The sequence below is a fragment of the Mus caroli genome, chromosome 8 (assembly GCF_900094665.2).
Source record: "Mus caroli chromosome 8, CAROLI_EIJ_v1.1, whole genome shotgun sequence".
Lineage (NCBI taxonomy): Eukaryota > Metazoa > Chordata > Mammalia > Rodentia > Muridae > Mus > Mus caroli.
In genome coordinates, this window is record NC_034577.1 from 34,364,014 (window position 1) to 34,388,698 (window position 24,685).

Sequence of the window (24,685 nt, forward strand, 5' to 3'; positions counted from 1 at the left end):
AATAGCTGACTGTGAACATCCACTCCTGTGTTTGCTAGGCCCCGGCATCGTCTCACAAGAGACAGCTATATTTGGGTCCTTTCAGCAAAATCTTGCTATAATATTGTCTTTTAAGATCAGAGAGACAATTTAGGGATATAAATGTTACTCTCCTTGAGTTTGAAAGGAGACAGAAGACACATCTGTAAAAACTGAGATATTCAGAGCATGTGATGCTGCTATACTTTAAATAATGTGAATATATTCTGTGAGGATTTGGTGGTGGTGGTGTTAAATATTTTTAAAATTAATATCTTAAGTCTGAATCCAAAATTCAAAAGTTTAAAATATGTTTCAAATTCTGGACCATGCTACCATCTAACTTTGATATAATGATTCAAGGCAGAGTAAGAAGGGGAAAGAAAATGGCTCTGCTGATGTGTCAGAGCAATCTTTGTCTTTTGATTTGCAGGATAACATGGTTAGGCTTTAAAAAAAAGAAAAGAAAACTGGAAATACCCCAAGTAAGACAGTTGACATTCTTAACATGTAGAGATGATTGCCAAGTGCTACGTGAACTAATTTATCTGTGATTTTTAATTGACCTTCAATTTTTTGATATGAAGGCATCCAACCAGAAATGCAAATAAAGGTGACAAGAAGAACTAGCCATCAGAATTCAGTTTGAATTAAGCCATAGAGAAGTTTACTTCTAGACTCTTCCTGGGATTGTCATTCACATCAAAACATTTCCCCAAGACTTTCTCAGTACCAGAAGCTGAAGGGCAAGTTCTCTAAATCAAGGCAAACTTTTCTGGGGGAAGTGTGTGTATGTGTGTGTGTGTGTGTGTGTGTGCTCTCGCGCACCCACACAAAGGTTAGAGAAGAGACATCATTGTCCAAAGCTGAGGGAGGTTCAACCATTGAACCCTGGTCACCTGGCAAGTATTTCTTTCTGCAGAGTTTATTTGCAGAACTTAATGTAATTCATAAAAACCAAAAAAAATTATGAACCAGGACACCCAGTCCAGCCTCCTCCAGCTTGGACACGAGAAAAGGGTGCGGTATTTCTCTTCCGAGCTCCACAGACAGGTGACAGGATGACAGAATGGACTGTGGACCTGCCAGGAAGTCGTAAATTGATCACTGGAGCTGCGTGAAGATGAATCAATGAAGATGGTGGAAAGATGCAGAGAAAGTGCATCTGCAGTAACGCCGTCCAGTTACGATGCGGACTACATCCGCATGTCTCACAGTCAAAGCAGGACCAGGTGCTTTTTTTGCTCCTGCTGTGAAACTGGCATGGTGGTTCGACCTTCCTGTGGCTTACAGGAGGCACAGACCCACTTTTCCTCCATCCCCATTTAGTCTATGAAGCTAGACAGAATCTCAGGAATATGATTCACTGACCCCTGGGAAGACTGAAGAAGAATATAGCTTAGAAGATTCACAGAAGCCAAGAGAAGATGGATGAAGTAGACCTAACAATGGGAATGGACGTCTGAAGGAGCCACTTGCCCTTGGAGACCAGCTATCATACACTGGAGGTGTATAGATGGAGATGCTGTTGTGCCCACAGTAAAAATGGTCCCAAGGTTAAAGGCTTGAACACAAACAGCAAGCTGAGCTGTGGTTTTTTTGTTTTTTTGTTTTTGTTTTTGTTCCGTGAGGAGAAAGCAAAGGTGGTTCAAGAAACATGGCGTGGTGGTGCACGCCTTTAATCCCAGCACTCGGGAAGCAGAGGCAGGCGTATTTCTGAGTTCAAGGCCAGCCTGGTCTACAAAGTGAGTTCCAGGATAGCCAGAGCTACACAGAGAAACCCTGTCTCAAAAACAAAAACAAACAAAAAAACAAACAAAAAAAGAAACATGGGCATTTGATTTTTTTTTTTTTACTTTTGTGCTGAGAAATGACACCACTAAGACACAAACTAAAAAAGCAGACAAAATTACTCAGAGATAAATATATATGGTATGTGTTAGGATGAGTTTGCAATGAAATATTCTTTATTGTCTTTTATTTGTTTTATTTTTATCTTTTGGAAATCTTGTGATTTTTTTTCCTCCTCAGAAAGATGGAATGTGGGCCCCAGGGTGTGCTTATGTGATTAGTGGTAGAGTATTTGCCTTGCTTATGTGGAATCCTGAGATTAATCTCCATCATCACACATGTGCGTGCACGAGCACACACCACACACACAGATATCATACCACACACCCCATCACACACACACACACACACACACACACACACACACCACACAGACATCATACCACACACCCCACCATACCACACACATACACACACACATACCACACCACACATCACACACACACCACATACAGAGACATCATACACAGCACCACACACACACAAACATTACACTACACACATATCACACACACACTGCAGGATACACACATATCATACCACACTACACATACACACACACACACACACACACACAAACTACACCACACACACATACACATATCATACTACACTGCACACTACACACACAGACACACACATATCATACTACACTGCACCCTACACACACACACACACAGACACACACATCATACCACACTACACACACATATCATACTACACTGCACACTACACACACAAACACATATCATACCACACTACACACATACACACACACAGAGACACACATATACTACACTGCACACTACACACACACACACACACACATGAGAAAGAGAGAGGCAGAGACAGAGAGAGACTCACACATAGAGAGAACACACAGAGAAAGAGAGAAATAGACAAACACAGAGAGACACACATGGAGAACTAAATTGTATAATTTATCCTGTGGATTCCATGTGTTTTGACAGTTGGCTCATTTCTCCCAGCCTTCCTTTCCTTAGAAAGTGGTGAGATCTGGGCTCTCCTGAGATTGTAGCACTCTGTCTATAATGACTGTAGAAATAACTGTCTTCTCTAGCTTGAAAATGATAAATTAGAATGTGACAGAAATTCCTCATGCTGTCTGCTGGTTGAAGCAATATTCCAAAGATGGTTAGAAAGATACTTTTTATATGTGAAGTTCCATTATTACTATTTAGAAATATTAATGAGAATTTGTCACAAAAACATAATGTCATTGACTGGAGTTTTTTGATCCTCCATTTGAAAACCAGTCGGAAAATGTGCTTTCAATTTCTTTAAGGGGACTCTATATATTTTGATTTTTTTATAGTCAGATGCTAACAATGGAAAGGTACAAGTTATCACAGCAGGCAGTAGGGCAGGGGTGAGTGAGTGTAAAGTAGGTACTTGCTTGGATTGTTCTGTTCTCCCTCCCTTTTTCCCTTTCTTCCTCCCTCTCTTTCTCCCTCCCTCCTTCCCTTCCCTTTGAAATAGACTCTGCTATGTAAGTGAGCCTGGCCTAAAGGCCTTTGCTCCTTCCTCAGCCTCCCAAATCCTGGGATTAAGTGTATGCTATCAGACCCCACTGCTTTAGGGGCTCTGCCAGTGCCTGGCAAATACAGAAGTGGATGCTCACAATCATTCATTGGACAGAGCACAAGGTCTCCAATAAAGGAGCTAGAGAAAGTACCCAAGGAGCTGAAGGGGTTTGCAGCCTTGTAGAGGACCAACAATATGAACTAACCAGTACCCCCAGAGCTCCTTGGAACTAAACCACCAATCAAAGAAAACACATGGTGGGACTTATGGCTCTAGCTGTATAAGTAGTAGAGGATGGTCTAGTCGGTCATCAATGGGAGGAGAGGCCCTAGGTCCTGTAAAGGTTCTATGCCCCAGTATAGGGGAATTCCAAGACCAGGGATGGGAGTGGGTGGGTTGGGGAGCAGGGGAGGAGGGAGGGGGTAGGGTATTTTCGGAGGGGAAACTAGGAAAGGGGATAACATTTGAAATGTAAATAAAGAAAATATCTAATAAAAAAAAGAAAGTAAGATAGTAGATTAACTAATTACTAATTTGGTTCAGAAATAAAATACTTTTAAACCAAAAAAAAAAAAAGAACCATATAAGAGCAGTAAGCCAGCAATGATTCTTGATAATTCCCCTTTCAAAATTATAACCACATTTTTGCCACAGGGATGGGGCCTTTTCTTAATTTGACTTTTCATCTGACGGAGACTTTTAAATTGAATTTATAATGCCAGTGCTTAGAAGTGCTACAAAATCCATATTTGATTTTAATTTATTACTTGAAAGTCTCATACACACATGCAATGTATCTTGATCCTATACACCACCACTCCATCTCTCATTTCAGCCCCAACTTGAGAATCTCCTCATCACACTTCCCTTCCCAGCATCCTTCTTCCAACGTCCATTTTTGTCTGAGACACACTCTTGAGCCAGAATCAATGCCCACTGCCTGCGTGTTTCATCTTATCATTTCTCCGAACACTTCAGTTCATTCCTGACGCACTGGTGACTACATTTAAGAATGTAAATGAGGCGCCTGCATACACCGCTGGGTAAATTCTTTGCTAATGTCTCTCCCTAGTGTCTGGAGAATTTTATTTTCCTCGTGGACTGTACAATTCATTACTTGTTAATGGCCCCTTTGGCTTTCATCACTACTGTTGTGACGGAGAAGCAAGATACCCTCAAAGAATGTGTCAATCAAATAACCCTAACCAACAGGCAAAAACCCTTGTGATATTGCCTTTTAAAACAAAATGTACGCTATCCAGAAAGCATAAAATGGCATTGAATCAGTTTTAAGTCTCCGGGATCATCTTACAATAGACACAAAACCTGTATGAAGACTTCGTGTAGCTTCAGGAACCTTATACTCTGGTGTTTCAGTGAAATCGTTCTCTTTTGTTTTCTAGTGTGCAGTTAAAATTACATTTTTGGTTCTTGTGCATTTTGTATAATAAGGAAAAAAATATGTTTTCACTGCATTCGAAGTGTGTTTTGGGAATGAAGTGACTTTAAACTCAGACGAGGGACTTTGTGGAACAGCATTTGCTTACCATGTCTGAGACATGGGGTTTTCCCCAACACTAAAACAAATGAAAAAAATCCAGAGTGGATTATGTCCATGATCCCCTGGCTTATGTCCCCCATCCCTTTGGGGGCCCACGGGTTATCTCAGTCTCCAAGAGGTATGTAGCTGAATCTGCAGAGTGGCTTTTCCCTGGGTTTGTAGAGCTGGCACGATTCAAATTCTGTCTGTAAAGTACATGGAACTCACATCAGCGGTACTTGAGTGGGAGAGGCAGCCTGCTGAATAACAAACAGTTGGCTGAGCTGTAATGAGAGACGCTTGCTATCCATCAGTTATAGCGGAGGCAAAAAAACAAAATCAGAGTCTCCAACTGATGGTCACAAGGTTGCTCTGAATTGCAGGACTAACATGTGATCCAGTTTATCACTAAGTGGCAACCCCACGTGACATGCATTAGCAAGAAAGGCTGTCAGGGATTTATGTACTTAACCCTGACTACTGATTATCCAAGACTTCTCCAGGGAGGCCAAGGAACGGAAGAGGAGGAAGGGCAGAGACCAGTTTGTCTTAATAAAGACTTTTATTATGACACCTTTTTCATGAAATACAGTTAGTTTCAGAAATAGGTACATTTTAAAAACTAACATATACAGGACTGAGAGCTATATGTTAGCCAGAGCAGAGGAGGTGGTATCGATTCACTAAAGATTCTCACAACACACTTACCCCGTAGTAAGTAACTCCAAAATCCAAGGGATCGAATGCATTTCAAGCATCCACCAATTTTGAACAGTTTTAATTTATTCATTCACAAACATCTATTGTTTGGTCTTTGTCTTAGTTAGGGTCTTTATAGCTGTCATAAAACATGATGACCAAAAAAAAACTTGGAGAAGAAAAGGTTTATTCCAAGTTTACAACTCCAGGTAACAGTCCGTCACTGACGGGAGTGAAGCTAGAGGCAGGAAGTGAAGCAGAGGCCATGGAGGGGTGCTGCCTACTGGCTTGCTCCTCATGGCTTTCTCGGCCTGCTTTCTTATACAACCTCCCATGCAGGCATGGGATTACCCACATCTACCTGGGCCATCACTAATCAATCATTAATCAAGACCATACCCCCACAGACTTGTATTTAGGCCAATCTAATGAAGGTATATTCTCAACTAAGATTCCTCTTCCCAGATTGTGTCTAGGCTCGTGATAAGTTGACAAAAGCCAAACAGTATAGTCTTGGAGCTCAGCTCACACTGGACTTGGGGAAGAGATGACAGATAAATGATTATGTAATCTGTTAGAGGGTCATAGTATCATGACAAAGAATAAAAGAGCCAGAGGGATTGGGTGCTGAGCATATAGCATCCTATAGTGCCAGCACTTAGGACTGCAGACAGGCAGAGTGGACATTCAAGGCCAGGCTAGGCACCTTGGCAAGACCCTGTCTCAAGACAACAGCAACAGTCCCCACCTCCAAATACCTAAACAACAACAACAGCAGCAGCAACAGGAACAGTAACAATAAACTGAGAAGGTTGAGAATTCAGGAGAAGGTCTCCATTTCAAATAAGATGGAAGGGTGTACAGGGGCTAAAGCCAGAAGATATGCATGTCAGGCAGAGGGAAAGATCTATACAATGCTCCAAAGCAGGATAGTTCAACAATTAATATCTGGAAGGAAATGCCGAAAGAACTTCGTGGCAGTGACCATGGCTGGCATGTGTATAGTGGTGGTACTCTTTCCTATGGGGAAAACAGTCTATTCTTCTTATTCTTCTTTTTTTTTTTTGAATGAATGAACGTGTAAGGATTAGCATCTGAGTTTGTTTAATTGAGCCCATTGGGGATCAGTTGACATTCAAAGCAAATAATATGGAGTTCTCCATGAAAAGATCTACTTTTGTTATTTGACCATTCACAGTTATCAACAGGCTGGTATTAGTATTTATTTACACATACTTATGCACATATTTTTAGGGTTGCAAATAAATAAATTTTCCCACCTGGACTTTGAGTGTGAATATGTGTAGTAAGGAGTTAAGTGAATTAGATGTTATTTGAGAATTGCTAGGATGGTACAGTATAATAATACAATGTATGTATAATAATTACTCTTCAAACTGGGTAAATGACATGAACCACTCTACCTATGAAATAAAATGTACTTGCAGGAAGCGCATGGACTGAGTCAGCGTTGTCCGGACACCCGCCCATTATTTTTGTGGTCCTCGGATAACTAAATCTTCCTTTAAAAATACTAAAATTGTTACTCTCTTTTAAGTTTTAAAAATAACTGTCTAAAATATGTCTCAATTCCTTCCTTTCCTTGCTCCAACCTTCTTAAGAATGTGCTGAACGTAGTTTCTTTCCTATTGACTGGAAAAGGTCACAGGGGAGTGGGGTTTGCTGCTTTCCTGGGGCATTCTTTTGATTCCCAGGCATTGAGCTCGGGCAGACTCATGAATGAGCTGCTTCAGGAGCAGAGATGCCTGGCTGTCTTTCTCTGCATATCACTCTGGGATAATTTCCCGGGGTAAGAGAGAACACTTCAGCTACTGTTCAATATTAACATATTTATGGTTGAGAATAGACTCTGGAATAGGTGGGTTTTGTTTTTACTGTGGTAAAGGATAACATAGAATCCATCATTTCAATCCTAAAGTTCAGTGGTAGTCTATACATTTGAGACACTGTACCAATAACCAATATCTCTCTCTAGGATAAATGCCCAAGTTAAATTTCTGTACCCATTAAGTAACAATAGCCCTGCCCTTGGCATTCACCATTCAACTTTCTGACTGGGAGTCTGACCATCTTAAGGACCTGCCTCCTAGGAGAGGAAATGTGATGTTTGACCTTCTGTTGCTGGTTTACTTCATCCGTGTAATGTCTTCAAAACTCATCCATATTGCAGCATGCAGCTCAGTTTTGCTTTTAAAGGCTGGATAATATGCCAGGCAATTATCTTTGTGCATGTATAGACCGCATTCTGTTTGCCCATGGGTATTTGAATTAAACTTTTACTTTGGCTATTGTGACTAATGCTACATTAACAGGGTGCACAAACCCCCATTTGCATCCTTGATTTAAATCCTTTAAGGTCATCGAGGAATAGAATTCCCAAATAATACAGCCATCATGCTCTGTTTCTTTTCTAAGGATCACTGTACAAGTTTTCCAAGGAAGGTAATTTGGGTGGAAAATTATTCCAGGGGTGCTTATAATAGGTGTCCAAGAGTGAACGTCTCCAAGGACATCCGGGAAATGTGTCAGGGCTCCCTATCTTGTCCTTTCAGGGCTTAGCAGCAAATTCTTGGACAGCGAGTTGTGAATAGTCCCACCTCACCAATGGGGAAGCCTTTGTTCCTGGGTTGTGTGCCCTCATGAGAATGCTGGCCATTGGGCACGCTCGAGGCAGAAAACATAATTGCAGTTGCTTCACCGGGATAGTGGGTAAGGAGGAGTTAGTGGGGAGAAGCATGGGATCAGTGCATTTGAATTAACTCCATGGGCACATAGTGAATGAACACCATGGTTGTAGATCCTGATCCAAAACCCAAGGACTGAACATAATTCATGAATGAGGGAATGAATAAATGAATGAATGAATAACAAACTTTCTATAGTGCTTGCATAGCCTGAGTCTCATGAAGTTTAGCAGAAGCCGGGACCCAGTGCTATAACCGTAGGAGTTACTGAGGGTACTAGCATTTCACATCACACTTTATCTCCTCGAGTGCAGCCTTGTAAACTCTGTTCCAGCCAGTGCCTTGAACACAGCAGCTAGAGTTATAGCCTTGTGTAGCTCTTTTCTCTGGAGAGCTGTGGAGTGGTACCAAAGTGTCAAATAACTTTTATGAACCTAGGAATATTGGCTTAATTTTAAACTATGTTGTGTGTGTTCTTTGGTTGTAAATGCTCTGCATGATGGCTGCTATCCTGAGGTGAGGGTAGTTTATGGAAATCGTGTGTTTCTTGGGATAAGCACGGCTTCTTTCTCTTAATGCATAAAATAGCTAATGTTTGATAGTGAGAAAGAAAAAAAAATAACATATTCAGTCCTCTGTGATAACTGTTACCATACCAGATAATGAAAAAACTGATGTAATGACATTCAAAACATATGACAAAATTGTTTCTTAGCTGTTTGTATACTTTTCAAAAGATATAAAATAATTAAAATGCAGGTAGGAATTTTGCTTGTAAGCAATATGTACATGTGGTGGTTTAATGGATCCATCCCATAAGTTCCTATGTTTGACCACTTGGTCCCCAGTTGGTGGAACTGCTTAAAGAGGATTTGAAGGTGTAACTATTGGAGGAGGTGTGTTGCTGGGCATGGGCTTTGAGGTTTCAAAAGCTGTTTCTGGTTAGTCTGCCTATTCCTGTGCTTGTATATCAGGATCTAAGCTCTCAGCTACTGCTCAGCCCTATGCCTGACCATGCTTCCTACCAAGATGGTCACAGACTCACCCTCTGAAACTGTAAGCCCTTTATAAACCCTTTCTTCCATAAGTTGCCTTGGATACAGTATTCTGTGACAGCAAGAGAAAAGTAGCCAAGATGGTATGTACATGTAAACATGGGTGAGACAAGGATGAGCAGTTACACTGGGCAACGTGAGAACCATGATCCTTCCACCTATAACAATTTGGTTCAAATAAGGAAATGTCTCAGGATATAGATTCCTTCTAACCTTCCAGCTTATGACGTGAGAACCAGCTAGAATTGGTGAGAGCCTAGCATCTGCCATACAGTCCTCGGTTCATATAAATTTCTCATGACCTCTCTGGTTTCTCCTTAAGGACAAATATTTGAGATGGAGAAGGAAGAAGGTTGGAATCCAAAAGGTTCCATGATGATTTGAACTTGGAGTTGAGTTGTAGCCACATGTAAAGAATGGAGGACCCTAAAAGTGTATGCAGGATAAATAAGTCACACTCACACTGAAGTCAGCACAGCTTGCTGGCATTGGGAATCTTGGTTTTTTTTATATATTACTTTAGTATGTGTATGTTCATATGTATGTGTGTGCATGCATGTGTGCATGCATGTGTGTGTTTGTCACAGTGTGTAGATGGAGGTCTTTTGAGCGTGTTCTTTCATCAAGTCCTCAGAGTCTGAGGTAAGTGATTTTACACACTGAGGCAGTTTGCTGGCCCCCAATCTCGTCTGTTTTGAGATGGAGGTTATTGGAGTCATTGAGAGAAACCAGAATACTAACATCAAGGGACTGGCCTAGAGGTCAGATTTCCCCATGTATCTACACACTGCACATTAGCCAGTAACTGGGAATCACTTTTTAATTTGTGAATTTGAAAGTGGCAGTGAGTTATAAAGTCATCTTTGCTTCCCTCTCAGAACAGATAAACTGAAAGATGTGCCCATTCTTAATGATTTAAGTACAGCCAGCGAACTGTGTAACTGTACACAGTTCTAGTGCTAAGTGTGTAACTAGCATCAACTACCAACTAGAAGGGAGCTACATAGGTATTTAGAGCAATCCACTGACATAGCAAGTTGCGGAAGAAGTGATGTTAAGTCTACTATATCCAGTAGTGTGGATGAACCTGGAAAACAATATGCTGAGAGCAACCAACAGGACGGGAAACAGCCAAACTTAGAGAAATAGAGAGTAGAATGTTTATTGGTTTCCAGAACCTGGAAGAAGAGCAGAATAATAGACGGCATTCACCAGGTCAGAGGTCTTCAGGCATATTAGATGACTGTGCTCTGGGATCCCGTTGTCTATTGTTGTGCTTAGACGTAACACTACTGCATTGTGCAGTTAAAATGTTTAAAGGAGGCAGATCTCAAGCTGGGCCATTGCTGTGATTTAAAAAAAAAAAAATGGAGACGTTTTCTTACTATTGAGGCAGGAAAGAAACCGTTCTAGATTTAATAATTTCACAAGTGTAAAGACAGGGAATCCTAAGTCAGGACAGCCCAGTCTTCTGGACTCGTTACTAGCAGCTTATCCAAGCAGGGATGAACCTTCAAAGTGTGTTGGGTTAAAGTGTTCCTCTCCCTCTGCGTTGGCGAGGCCAAATGTTAGGATGCCCCTGGTGTTCTATCACCACCAACCCAGTCTTGCCCTAGCAACATAGCTCTTATTCGGTTTTGAAGTGTAAACTCAGTAAAGTGTAAACTCAGGCTGTGCCCATAAATATGGTTATTGGGACAGTTTAATGGTAGCAAAAGTGTTACAGTCTCTGTTCCTAGATGTTTAAAGCAGGCTGTTAGAGGAGGAGTGGTAGAGGGCCTTTTACCTCTTTACCCTAATTTCTGAAGCCTTCTTGAGAAGAAACTAAGTAGGATGGGTATCAGTTATTGGCAGACTAGTTGAATAAAGGTTATTGAAGTTGGAATAACCTTCAAGTAATATTGAAGGTCATCAAAGGTGGAATCTACCCAGGGCTGGAAGCCAAGCAGAATGCACGGTTAGGAGGCATAGGTTCCTGAGAGAATTTTGGGTTAGATAGGCCCATAGTTAGCTCTCAAGTCCATATCTTATAATTTGCCTACCATTAAAAAGTTATCTTATCAGGGGTACAGGTAGGGGGTTTTCAGAGGGGAAACCAGGAAAGGGGATAACATTTGAAATGTAAATAAAGAAAATATCTAATAAAGAAATTATAAAAAAGAGAAAATATCCAATTAAAAAAAAAGAAAGAAAAAGTTATCTTATCCCTGGAAGAGTGTCTCATATTTTAAAACTATAATATGGCCCACCTCACACACTATTTCTGCATATAGCATTTATCAAATGATTTCTTTGTAAAATTCAGTTTAGTACCACCATTATCGTCTGGCCCTCACTAACCCCAGATTCTCTCTCATCTTTGTACAGCCTCTGCGCTATTAAACCTAACCTCTGCTTTTGGAGGACGTTGTAAGCAACAATGTTTCCATTCAAAAGTCTTAGGTTAGAGTTTCAAATCTGAGGGCATCAGAATGTGACTGCATTCAGAGATAAAGTCTTTAAAGAGATTAAATTAAACTAAAACGAGGTCACTGGAGTAGGGTCTAATCCATTATGTGTGCTGTCTGCAAAAGAAGAGGACATTTGAAAGCAGGGTATAACAGGGAAGAGGAGCTGAAGACCCAGAGAGGCGGTGGCCAAGGAGAAAGGCTTCAGGCCACCAACTGTGTTCACATTCTTGCCCTTGGCTTTTTCTGCAGCCTTTGTTTAAGAACCCCATGCTTGCTACTTTGTTACAGTGTCTCTGATAAAGTAACCAAGCTGAAGATGAGGGGCAAGTCAGGAGGAATGGTAGGCTAAAGAAATAAGTGACAGCTCACCAAGGGGGCATGTGGGCATACTCCGGTAATCTCTGCTACTGGGGGGGGGGGGGGGGAGAGTGTTGCCCTGAGAGGGAGGACCCAGTAGGGCAGCATAATGAGATGCTCAGAAAAGCCTGCCCTTGTCCCTGATTTAGCTTGTTTGGTATGGTTGCCCAAGATGGCATGTGATTTGTTACATTTTCTTATCATTTTCACCTTAAAAGATCTTGCCCCAATCCAGCCCTAGCGACTCAAATGCCCCTTTGAGACCACCACTCCAAACTCCAAGTTCACTGTGCTTCTAGACTGTTTTGTGTGTAAAACTGCTAGCGCTGAGCACCAGGGAACGCCTCTCCTCGTCTCTCCGGCCACATCTTCATCTACATTTCGACTACGAGTCCCTGATACACGTCAGGCTCTGTGCCAAGTGCTTTCCTTTCTTCTAATTTAATTCTCAGAACAGTCCTGAGAGATGAACCGAGCATTTAGACAGTTTAAAAAAAAAAAAAAAAAAAGCCTAGCCTAGATAAAATGTCAATGAAGCTATAAAACCAGGATACAAATCACAAATCTCAGAAAACAACTTAGAAGACCAAGAAAGGAAAATAAGGAATGAAGAGACTGAAGTGTGTGGTTGCTGACACTCAAGTTGCACCTGAGGGGTGGTAAGGAACACAGAGCTTGGTGCCAGAGGAGCTTTTCAGGTTCAATAAAGCACAGTCAAGCCTGTGTTCTACAAACAAGCACAGTGGCCTCGGGAACAAGACAGTGCAAAGATGCAAAGATGTGATTTTGAAGGAGAGGTTGGCCAGAGCCTGGTCACCTGTGACCTTAAGGGGGATGTAAGGACATGGTGGGTTTATTTTAAATGCAGCACAAGTCTTGGACTGGCTTTTAGGGAGATGGTTTCATCATCTGTTTATGTGTTAGTAGAAAATGTGGTTTTATTTTTTTTATTGAAAGGTGAAAATTTTTTAGAGCTATGTGGGGCTCCATTGTGGGATATAGAGTGTCAAGGCTGTATGCAGTAAGGACTGGTTTCCATGGTAACCCAGGAGAAAGCCATGTATTTGGAGCTTAAGTTCTACACTATTGAAGCCTCCTCCATTCCCTTTGTTTCCATCCTGTCCTTCACAGATCTGTTTATTATATGAACCCAATGGCAAATTTATTTTTAGAATCACTTTTGACCCAGGTTTTTAGGTCAGTTTTTTTTTTTTTTTCCGATCAGAAAACATTAAAAGATAATAGTTTAAGAGGAGAAGGACTCTTTAAGATAAAGTACAGTTTTTTGTTTTGTTTTGTTTTGTTTTGCTTAAACAACAAAATTCTATCTCAGCTTTGCTGTGTATGGTGATCGAGGTAGCATGTATGAACGGGCTGGAGTCCAGGTTTCCTGTGGGTTGTTAAAGTACCAGTCAAGGAGCTTTTGAGGAGTGGGCAGTGTGGTTCAGAACATCGAGAGGGGTGGAAGCATTGTGTACCAGAAAGACGTAATAGGATCTAAGGGTAGAGAGGAAGGTGGGCTCTGGAATGATTCCTAAAATCTCCATGGCATATGAGGATCACCCCCCCCCCAAAAAAAAAAAAAAAAAAAGATGAGCAGGATTGAAGATAACATAGTAATTGAGTGCATGGACCCAAAGTTAATTCCAATAAAAAAATCAAAATGGAAGTAGATATATCATAGGAAAACAAACTTTAATGTAGTAGTAGTAGGAAGCTATGGTTGGAATTAAACTGGAAACATTCATAGGAATAGCGGGGTCTCTCAGGTCTGGCATTACAGTGGCCGAAAGGCAATGCCAGTTTTGATCTTTAATACATTGAAGATGAACGTGAGCTTCCTAAAGGGCAAAGGATTCTGTGATAAGAGGCTTCCACTAGCTGAATTTATCCAAGATGAATTCATAGTCAGTTTGACAAAAATTTCCAAAAATGAGCATAATTAGATCTGCTAGGGTTACTTAAGCATAAAAAATTAGCAGTAGGGAGAGGCCATTGAGGACTTCCACTAGGATGAGATATGAAAGACTAATGAGAATCGAATGAAGAAGTAATGGGATGGTAGTGATATGAGGAAAGATTTAGATTTCTTGTGAATACTAAAAACCAAACAGCCAAACAAAAAGGGAGACCAAAAAGATATTGTGATGGCAGCTAGAACCAGGAAGCCAGTCTAGGTAGTGTGGGTAGTCAGGAAATAGAACTGGAACCCAAACCCCTAGCCTTGACAGGGTCTAAGGTGACATTCCAGGGGGGCTTGGTTCTGCTCTTGGTGCACAGGAGCAGTTTGGAAACTATGGCGATAAATTGTTGTTCCTGCTCTCCTGCACCCCAACCATGCCAACAAAGGGCTGTGATTCCCTTAACACCATTAACCAAGGAAGAGTGTTAACTCCTGGAGGCACAGTAGAGGAGTTGATGTCTCGAGAGCACAATAGACCATTGCAAGACATGGATCGGGAAGAAGTTCTTCTCATTTATGATAAAATTAGACAAATGCATTTTGAACATGGTCCACAGTGTTGTTACTACTGCAGATGCTTAGATTGTTCCCATGTATTTGAATAACAAACATTTTAATGTAATAATAGAAATTCTCTTACTCATTCTTCCTAAATAAATTATATGTTTTATCTGAGGAAAATATGGAATTTCGTCTTGTTTTTGTTCCTTAACATAACAGTTAAGTTAGGTCTTGTCATTTAGGTTTTTATTTACAGTTACAAAACGGAAATCTAGATACCACAGTTCAAAGCCATGTAGGAACGAATTTCAACATGCTATAGGCATAAATGTTTCCCTTCTTAGAGCCATTCAATAATGTGAGAGGCTGTTCTCTAAAGCTAGCTCTAGAAATATTTAGAAAAGTGGGTTTGTTTGATCAGATATTGCTAAAAATCTGTCCCGTGATCCCAAGATTGCAGCCTGTTTAAAGACAGTGACATTTCATTCCAGAGTAAGGAAAACTGAGTAGGGGAGAAAAAAGATACATAAACAAAATGTGGACCTTCCCTTGGTACAGCTGAGAAAGGCCCAAATTCCAAAGGACACCACTATCAGCACAGTATGATCACGTGATCATAGCAAACAAATCACACTCGAAGCTAAACAAATATACAGAGCAAGAAGTAAAGAATTTGTGTGAATTACTGAATGTCGTTTCTTGTTCCAGCCCATTTCAGATGGTCTGTGGCTTGTCCTCAGCCAGCTGCTTTCTTCAGAGGAAGCCCATGAGGGATAGTGGTTCCTCATGCCTTGTCTGAGCCTCTTAACATTTGCTTGCAGAGCAATTAGAGCCATGGGCTATTAGGATGCGGAGTGTGTGTGCTGTAAGCACAGGCATTTGGTTCTTGTGGAGAATTGACTAGACAGTTGCTCATTCATAAAGACCAATACATATCTCAGGAACTGTAATGGGCCTGGAGAACACCATTTTTAATCTGAACTCGATAGCCGAAGGCCCACATACTGGTCATCTACAGAGGCCCACAAGGCTCAAACTTGAGGAACACTGCTTTGTTGGGTGAGGTGCACCACTGAAGCAATTCTGACTGAAGCTGCCAGCCTACCCTTTGACCCTCAGTTCATCATGCTTGCCCTCCTCTACATAAAGCTGATCAAATATTTAAAGAAAGTTGGTTTGAAGAAAAATCAAAGTATGAATCCATTTTAATGTCTTTTGTCTTCAGGGCTCTCTGCTTATTCAAACTTCATATAACCTATGACCTCTCTCTTTTTTCCTGTTTCTAGTGTCCATGGAAAACATTGGTGAACAAGGTAAAATATTGTTATGATTGCAGATATAATGTCTTAAGAACAGTTCAATAAAACATGCATTTGGTTGAGATTAAGAAATTATTCCTTGACAATATGATGATATGATAGAGTTAATGACATCTCATTTTTCTAAGTTCCCAAACTAAGATGTGTCACACATTTATCAAAGAACCCCATAATGACCTTAAGTGTTTCAAAGATCCTTGTAGTTCTAAGACACAAGGATACGGACAATCTCCTGTCCTAGCTTCAATTACTACCTTGTAACTAGTTATCTATCTGCAGAGCTTATGGAATTCTGCCTGTAGTCATGTTATGCTGATTGAAGTTCCATATTTGATAATACAAATTCTAAATGATTCCACAGGTTCAAATCCCATGATTCTTCAGAACAATAAACGATTGCTAATGAAATTTTAAAATATCAAACTTGTCATATTCTGCTTACTTATTTTGTTCTTGTTAGCAGTAGGGGCCTGGCACTTGCTAGAAAAGGAGTCTACTACTGTTCTACATCTCTAGCCCTCAGCATGCTGGTCTTCTGAATGGGCACATTTTCTGCAATTATTTATTTAAGAACTATATTAATGTATTATTCAGACAGGATTATTATCACCAGTATGAAATTATTTTGAATTCATGTAGTACCTTGAGCCTTTAAAAGAACATACAATGTGTGTTCTCGTTCTTTAAAGAAGAACTCAGGATGCTTGTCTTCACAGTTGCCCTGTGTGATAAATTAGGTAACAGAACCCCCGTGGAGAGAAATCACTTCATCCAGATGGTCCCTGTTCACATGTTGTCATTCTAACAAGGAGAGCCACCAGTGTCAACGAGAGCTAAGAAAACAAGCAAACAGCGCCTCTCAGATGGGAACGGCTTTGCTTTCTCTGCCTCTCTTAAGCAAAGTTCATGAAGCCTGAAAGTCTGGTTAATTAAATGTGGTTAACATGGTGTTTACTCTTCTGTAACAGCCCTATTTTAACAACTTAGGAAAGCTCTAACTAACCAATTAGAGATGGGCTTAAGTACAAATGAGGGGGTTTTATTTATGGATATAAATATAATGATATATTTAGAGATATTAAAAAATCAAATCTTCATAACTTTAGGTTTTTATTCAAAGAGTTGTGTTATTTGAACATAACATCAATAATATTTTATGGTTTATCATCATTGTAAATTTGAATATTCTGTGAATACCATGATTTGAGTAAAAATTTGCATATTACAGTGATGATTTTGTTTCTCTCATTTTAGTTGTGTGCCTCATGGCTTATCATCTACTTTTTGCAATGTTTGTCTGGTCATACTGGAAAACCATTTTTACATTGCCCATGAATCCTTCAAAAGAAGTAAGTTAAGACAATAGCAAAGTTATCCTAAAGATAGCAATCTGTAACATTGATTTCAGAAAATGAATTTCCTCCTTTTCATTAGGGTGTCAAATGTATTGAACACAGTGATGTTTGGGGATCTAAAAAAAATCTGCGTATGTTAATAAACATGGAATTTTCACTAGGTCCTTACTTTCATATCTGATAGAATTATTCTATCAAGTCTTCTATGCTGTCTTTCTAATTTACTGTCAAGCATCTAGATAGATATATAAGCGATAGGTGATAGATAGATAGATAGATAGATACATACATAAATATAGAGATAGATACATAGATAATATATACATAATAGATACACAGATAGATACATGTATACATACATACATACATACATACATACATAGACACATAGATACATAGGTACCTAGATATATAGATACCTAGATAGGTACATAGATAATACATAAGTAATAGATAGATAGATGATAGATAGATAGACAGACAGAAAAACAATTTGGGGCAACTATATACTAATTATTATAGTAAATACATATTAGTTGTCTGTCAATCACCAGAAACAACCATAAGTAACATAATTCATTATCTCGGGAATCAAGTTATCCATAGCTAGTTCACAGCTCTTAGCTACCCAGACTCCTTCTATCCTATTGGTCTGTCACATGACATTTTGATTCTGTGAGCTACTTCTTGGCTAAAGATGCAGCCCTCATTCCAGACATCATGAATATATTATAGCCAGAAGGCCATAGACAGTAGGAAAGAGGTGCCCTTTCCCTTCAGTGACATTTGCTTTAAGGTACTGATTCCATTTCCACTTGCATTTAGATGACTTCATTATGTGACCACATCTTGCATGGAAGCCTGTGAATGTAATCGTGATTCTCAATGGTCGTGACAGCCACTAAAGGCAGGAATGGGTATTGGGGGCAGCTAGCAATAGTTGCTACAGAAGGCTTTACATAGCAGTGTATGACTAAATTAGATTCTCATCTTTGAATATATTGTTCTTTTCATCTCTGGGTCTCTCACTTGGTTAAACAATTTTAGAGCAAGAGACAGTATCTTACATACTTTCCTATTCTAATATCATGTTTGTTGAATTGAAAAAAAAAAAAACCTTTGCTGTGCAGATCATAGCATAATTTTAATAGTTCAAGTTAAAAAGAAGAGACATTGTGGTAGATTGTTCCCTAAAGCAATTAGTTTGAAATGAATCTGTGATCATACTGGCCCAAAACTATCCTTTTGGCCTGGATAAAAGTTGTTAAAACCCAAACCACACATATTTGCACAGAAATAACAGTGTGTGTAGGCTATAGTGTTTCACAGACCATCTTTTGTCTCTGACTCTCCACCCCTTTCCCCTTTTCTGTGTGCTTTTTCCTTCTTCATACAGTATTTATTTCTTCCTCCTAATCTCTTTCAAGATGTCTTGGCCTTTGTGTAGGTTTTAAAGAAAATGCTGACTTCAATCAATTGGGTGAGCAACCACATCCTCTCAGGTGACTCACCAGTCACCTCGACATTGATGACTTTCTCAATTGTCCCCAGCTCTGATCACTTCGGAGAGTCTAATGTGTGTGTCTCTCTGTTAAACATCTTACTTTGGTTAGTATCCTGACACTTTAGATATAAACTGTAAAACAGAGACCACCCGTTTTGTCCTTCCCTAAACCACAGCCTGCCTACTTCTTACATTAGCAAATATCTCTGCCATCCACCAGTTGTGTGGGTCAGGATCCTGGTGTCTGTTTGCTTCTGTCTATCTGCCCCTCCCCATTCTGTCCCTCTGTTTCTTTGTCTCTATCTTTCTGTCTCCCTGTGCATTTCTGTTTCTGTCTGTCTCCCTGTGTCTGTTCTCTCTCTCTCTCTCTCTCTCTCTCTCTCTCTCTCTCTCTCTCTCTCTCTCTCTCTGTGTGTGTGTGTGTGTGTGTGTCTTTCTCTGTTTGTCTGTCTGCCTCTCTGTCGGTCTGTCTGTCTCTCTCTGTCTCTGTCTCTGTCTCTCTCTCTCTCTCTCTCTCTCTCTCTCTCACACACACACACAGTTGTCTTTCCCTCTTCCCATTGTCTGACATACTACATCGTCATGGTATTTAAGTCTTACTTATAACCCCTTCCCCAAACCCTGCAGAAGTCCATTCTCCACCTAGAAATAGAGTGTTTCATCTAAAGGGAAATTTAGCATCTTCATCTGCAGTGTGTCTGTTCTGCAGTGTGACTGCACATACTCCCACAGGGAAAAGTCTGTCTCCCTTGCCTGGCAGCAATTATGCTTGTCTCAGTCTGACTTCCTGCTTTATGTTCTTGTAACTCTCAACTCGTGTAGCTTCCTGAATGTGCTGCCCCAGTAGTTTTCTTTCTCAAACATTCTTTCTCTTTGGACTTTCCATCCATACCAGCAGCAATCTCCTGAAATTCTCAAGCATGGGATCAATTATTCCAAAGCTCAGTTTCTAGACATCTTTTTTAATATAACTGAACTGGGGATCCCATTTAGTTTCATAACTTTATATAGTATCTCATTGGTATAACTCTTAAATGAATACATTAGCCCAGACCTCTGTCCTGAACTCCAGACTCATCAATAACTAACTCTCACATCTGACAAAAAAATTTCAAATTCAATGAAAACATTTGGATCTCCTACTCGGTTTTCTGATCATTTTCTCAAAGTGGTCCCTTCACAGTAATAAATGGTGGTTACAGCCTCTACTCTTCAGGCCAAAAACCATTAGGGTCATCCTTGACTAGTTTTCCTCCCTCATCCTGTATCCAATTAGCAACTTAGCTTCAGGCTATGGATTTAGCTGGTGCCTACAGTGTAAACTCATGTTTCCACTCTGAGCCGCATCATCACCTCTTATATATCTGCTGCGTCATGTTCAGGATTTCTGTAACCACACCAGAAACAATGGCAAGCCTTCTAGTGCACACATAGAAATTAATCACAATGAATTTATGACTTGATCAGACTTTGCTAGGTGATTATTTTACAAAAAACCATGTGTGTGTGTGTGTTGTGTTGTGTTCAGACAACTCTGTGACGTAGATATTATTAGATATCACTTTATATGTGTGTATGAGTGTTCATGAGTGTGCAGGCACCTTCAGAGGCCAGAAGAGGGCGTCAGATACCCAGGAACTGGAGTTACAGGTGCTTTCAAGCCACTTTGGCATGAATGCTAAGAGCTGAACTTGGGTCCTGTGCAAGAGCAGTGAGGAGTATTTAACTGCTTAACCATCCCTCCAGCCTGTATTGCTAATTTTCATAGTGACATAATATTCTCATTGAAATATGTAATAATTGATGTAGTCATGCCCCATTTTAAAATGTTTAGAATAACCCTAACCTAATTATATATAGTGCTGATAGTAGCATGTTTGTATGTAGAGCTTTACCCACATCTTAAATTATTTCCTTATTAAAAATTCTTGGATGTAGAATTACTAGATCAAGGAAATTTCAACTGCTTGAGAAACTGTTACCCAAAAGAATTGCAGTGACTCTCAATACTACCAGTTATATTAGACTCTTGGCATTGCTTGCTATTATGAAAACTCTGTTAGCAACTCTGTTAGCAACTTAGTAGACAAAGTGTTCTATGTTTTAACTTGTACATTTTCCATTCTAGTGAGGGGATATATATATATTTCTGGTTTTCTGGTTCCTTTTATAAACCATGATTTTATTTTTGTGTATATGGCTAAAATTGAAAGCTACTTTAATCTAGGAATCATAGATGAGCTCAGATCTTGGTTCCTATTGCACTTACCAGTAAGAAGGTAGGCGTTTTGAAGAAATGATTACTTTTAGGATTATGCAGGGGTAATGAGGGTGAGTCAGGGGTACTTTTAGTGCCAGAAAATAAGTAAGTACTCAGGAAAAATAGATATAAGAGGATGTGTCAGAGGAACACATGGACCAATGACATAAGTCCCAGTGGAAACGTCAGACAATTTGAGTATACAATAAACATCTATGAGACTCCTTAATTAAATCAATAGTTGACTAAATTGATATATAAGTAATAGACCAGAAACCTCTGTTCTGTAGAAGACTTCTAAATAATTCCTGTAAATAACTCATCTTTTATGAGTGGAGGTATAAATTCCCCACTCCTTATTAATGAACAAATTTCTTCCAAAGAGTACAGGACAGAAAAGGAGGAAGGTTACAGTAGAAACCCCTGACAAAAAGCTCTCACATGCTGTAGAGGTAGCTCAGTGGTTAGGAACACTTGCTCTTCAAGTGAACCTGGGTTTGGTTTCCAGCACCCATATGGAAGCTTACAACCATTGATAACTCCATTTCCAGGGGATATGATGCCATTCTCTGACCTCTGAGACGACCAGACATGTACATGCTACATATACATACATGCAGGAGAAACATTATATGCATAAAATCAATCTTAAAACATTTAACTCTCCTTAATTGTATGATCAAGGCCAGCATCATATGGCCAGGCCTGTTATTGTGACCTGCTGGCAATGTCTGTCTTTCTACTAAAGATTTATAAACATCAGAAAAATTGCAATTGAGTGGGCCTCTACACAATACGAGTACTACTCAGAAATACTGTGGTGATAAACAAGAAAAGGGAAACATAAACAATTAGGGAAAATCTGAGAAATTGCTGAGACTAAAATGAACCCGAGGTGATGTTGCAACTGAAAATACTATGATATTTTTGTAATATGATATTATGTAGATATATAGAGTATAAATACTGGAGTAGAAAAAGATATTCCAAAACAGAGGATCTGAATCTCTGTGCTGAACTTTGTGTGGTGCACATTAGGTAACAATGTACCAATATTTCTTCGTCAAAGTGCTAAGTGTGCCATGCTACTGTAAGATACTCATAGAGGGAACTTAGAGATGGGCCACGTAGAAATTTTAGAAATTTACACGATTTTCTCAAAAAAAATTTTTTAGTAAACCTAAGGTACTTTTTTAAAATAAAATAAAATTAGTGTTACAAAAGCAAAGCCAGCTTGTAGGAAGAACTGTGACATCTGGAGACTAGAAACTGTATCAGGAGTTCCCAGCTCTACTTTATAAGATGCACAGACCTTCAGATCTGTACAGCTAACATCTTCTACTCTGTGAACCGATAGGGCTTTGCATATCATAATGTTCTGGAGGAGGAAGAACCATATAGCTCTATCCTATTCCAAGGTAGAAATCTATTTTTGACCTCTGTGTTATGTAAGTAAGACTTTCACCAGCCTATATTTGACTTCTTGGAGCTGACCCGGGTGTTCTGGTTAAATTTATTGATTTAAGTATTAAGCACGCTGGTGTCTCCCATGTCCCGTGCTCCCCAGAAGTTACTCCTCAGGTGAACAAGACCCAGAAACTTGGTGAAGAGTCATAAAATGTTGATAAATTCAGGGCACATTGACAGTTCTAAGGAGTTTTCATAAACCAATTCACTGCTGTTCGTAATGCCAGGTTTTAAATTAATTTCAGAAATGGCAATGGGAAGAGCTAAGGAGATGGCTTGGTGATACAAATTCTTGCTATAAGCTTGAGAACCGGAGTTCGAACAGGAAGCACCTGTGCAGTGGACCTGCAGTGTTATGGTTGGGCCTAGCAAAATGTCATGCATACAAAATTATTATGCTAATATACGAGTTATTTTCACTTTAAAGCTGAAGATACAGCCGGGCGTGGTGGCGCACGCCTTTAATCCCAGCACTCGGGAGGCAGAGGCAGGTGGNCCAGCCTGGTCTACAAAGTGAGTTCCAGGACAGCCAGGACTATACAGAGAAACCCTGTCTTGAAAAAACCAAAAAAAAAAAAAAAAAAAAAAAAAAGCTGAAGATACTTTTAAGTTTATTTCATTGAGGGGAAAGGTTTATTCCCAATGTCATGACCTAATTTTTATTCTCTTTTCATTGCGTAAATGACTATGTATGTCATCTTAATTCTTTTTTTCTTTTAGTTGTAGAAACTCTCTGGGCAGCCAAGGCTAGTCTTGAACTCACAATCCTCCTGTCGCAGTCTCTTGAGTGCTTAGATTACTGGCATGCAGTGTCAGGCCCAACTCCAGCTTGTTTTAAATCTTCCTTTTAAAAATTATCTATCTAGTCTGTGAGAGTTTTATTAGTAGCTCCTCCTGTGAGGTATTTCTTAATATAAAACGGGTGTTTAAAGGCAGGGAATATAGCGCAGTGATAAAGAACATTCCTTTTATATATGATGCCCTAGATTTAATTCTCAGCACTACCCAACAAAGCACCTATAATGTACAGTTTAAAGAATAATCAAATACAAGCGCCTAAGCAAACATTCAGCCAACCTATAGGACGTTCTGATCTTTTCTGGCTGCTATAAAGGTCATACTTGTATTTCCCTCTACTCTCCAAAGGGAAACAACTCCTCTGCGTTTTGTTTTAAATATTTCCTTGTTCTTTATAATTTTATCACATATGAGTGTGCCCTTATTGATAATATAGAGGCTGTTTAGTTTCCTGACGTTGAAGCTTTATAGAGAATGTGTTCTATAAGATAATTAGTTATTGGTGTTTTCAGCAAGATACTGAGATGTGGTCCTTCACTGTTGGGCCAGTGTGGTTCATGGGTAAGCGCCAGTAGCACATTTAGATGTACCCTACCCTAATTAATTTATCCACTACCCTTTATAGACATTCAACTGCAGTTCACATTTTTCCCATTCCTAAGAACATCACTGTGGTTGATCTTGTACATAATTTCTGGACCTGTGTATAGGGTTTCATGCAGTGCCAACTCTGGGGCTTTGGTATGTGTATGTGGTTATCTAGTAGAAGCCAAAACAATTTTTTGTTTTTCTCAAATAAGTATGGTTAGTTAAACCAAAGAGTCAATATAAGCAGTAAAATGAATAATTAGTTATTTGGGTGCCAGAAGAGATCCTGAGTAACAACTATGCCTAAGTTCAAATGGTCTTAAATACATACATACATACATACATACATATACACACACACACACATATATATATGTATATGAATATATATATATATATATATTCAAATGATTCATTTTCTTCTTTTGTTTCTAATAGTATCTAAATGAAAAATTCATCTGTTGAAGCATTTTTTTTTAATTGGGCAAACTTATCTATTGTATAATTAATATTTTGACAGAATTATTCATTTTATAAACAATTTTCTACATTCCATTCCCTTTCACATTAAAAACACTTGGGAAATAGGTATAATAACTAGTATGCCTATGTTATTGTTATTATTATATTATTATTTCATCATCACATTCTTTTTCAAGATTCCTAATGTAGGGCCGGGCGTGGTGGCGCACGCCTTTAATCCCAGCACT

At 39.5% G+C, this 24,685-nt stretch overlaps 1 protein-coding gene across 1 annotated transcript in view; it reads left to right on the forward strand.

The window, feature by feature from the left end:
• The window catches only part of Zdhhc2 (zinc finger DHHC-type containing 2), a 60,866-nt gene that overhangs the window by 6,423 nt on the left and 29,758 nt on the right, over positions 1-24,685 (forward strand). Inside the window, exons 2-4 of the mRNA XM_021170298.2 lie at positions 15,971-15,997; positions 17,258-17,352; positions 23,900-23,948. Coding sequence (XP_021025957.1) covers positions 15,971-15,997; positions 17,258-17,352; positions 23,900-23,948 — 171 coding nt within the window. The remainder of the gene's footprint in view (positions 1-15,970; positions 15,998-17,257; positions 17,353-23,899; positions 23,949-24,685) is intronic.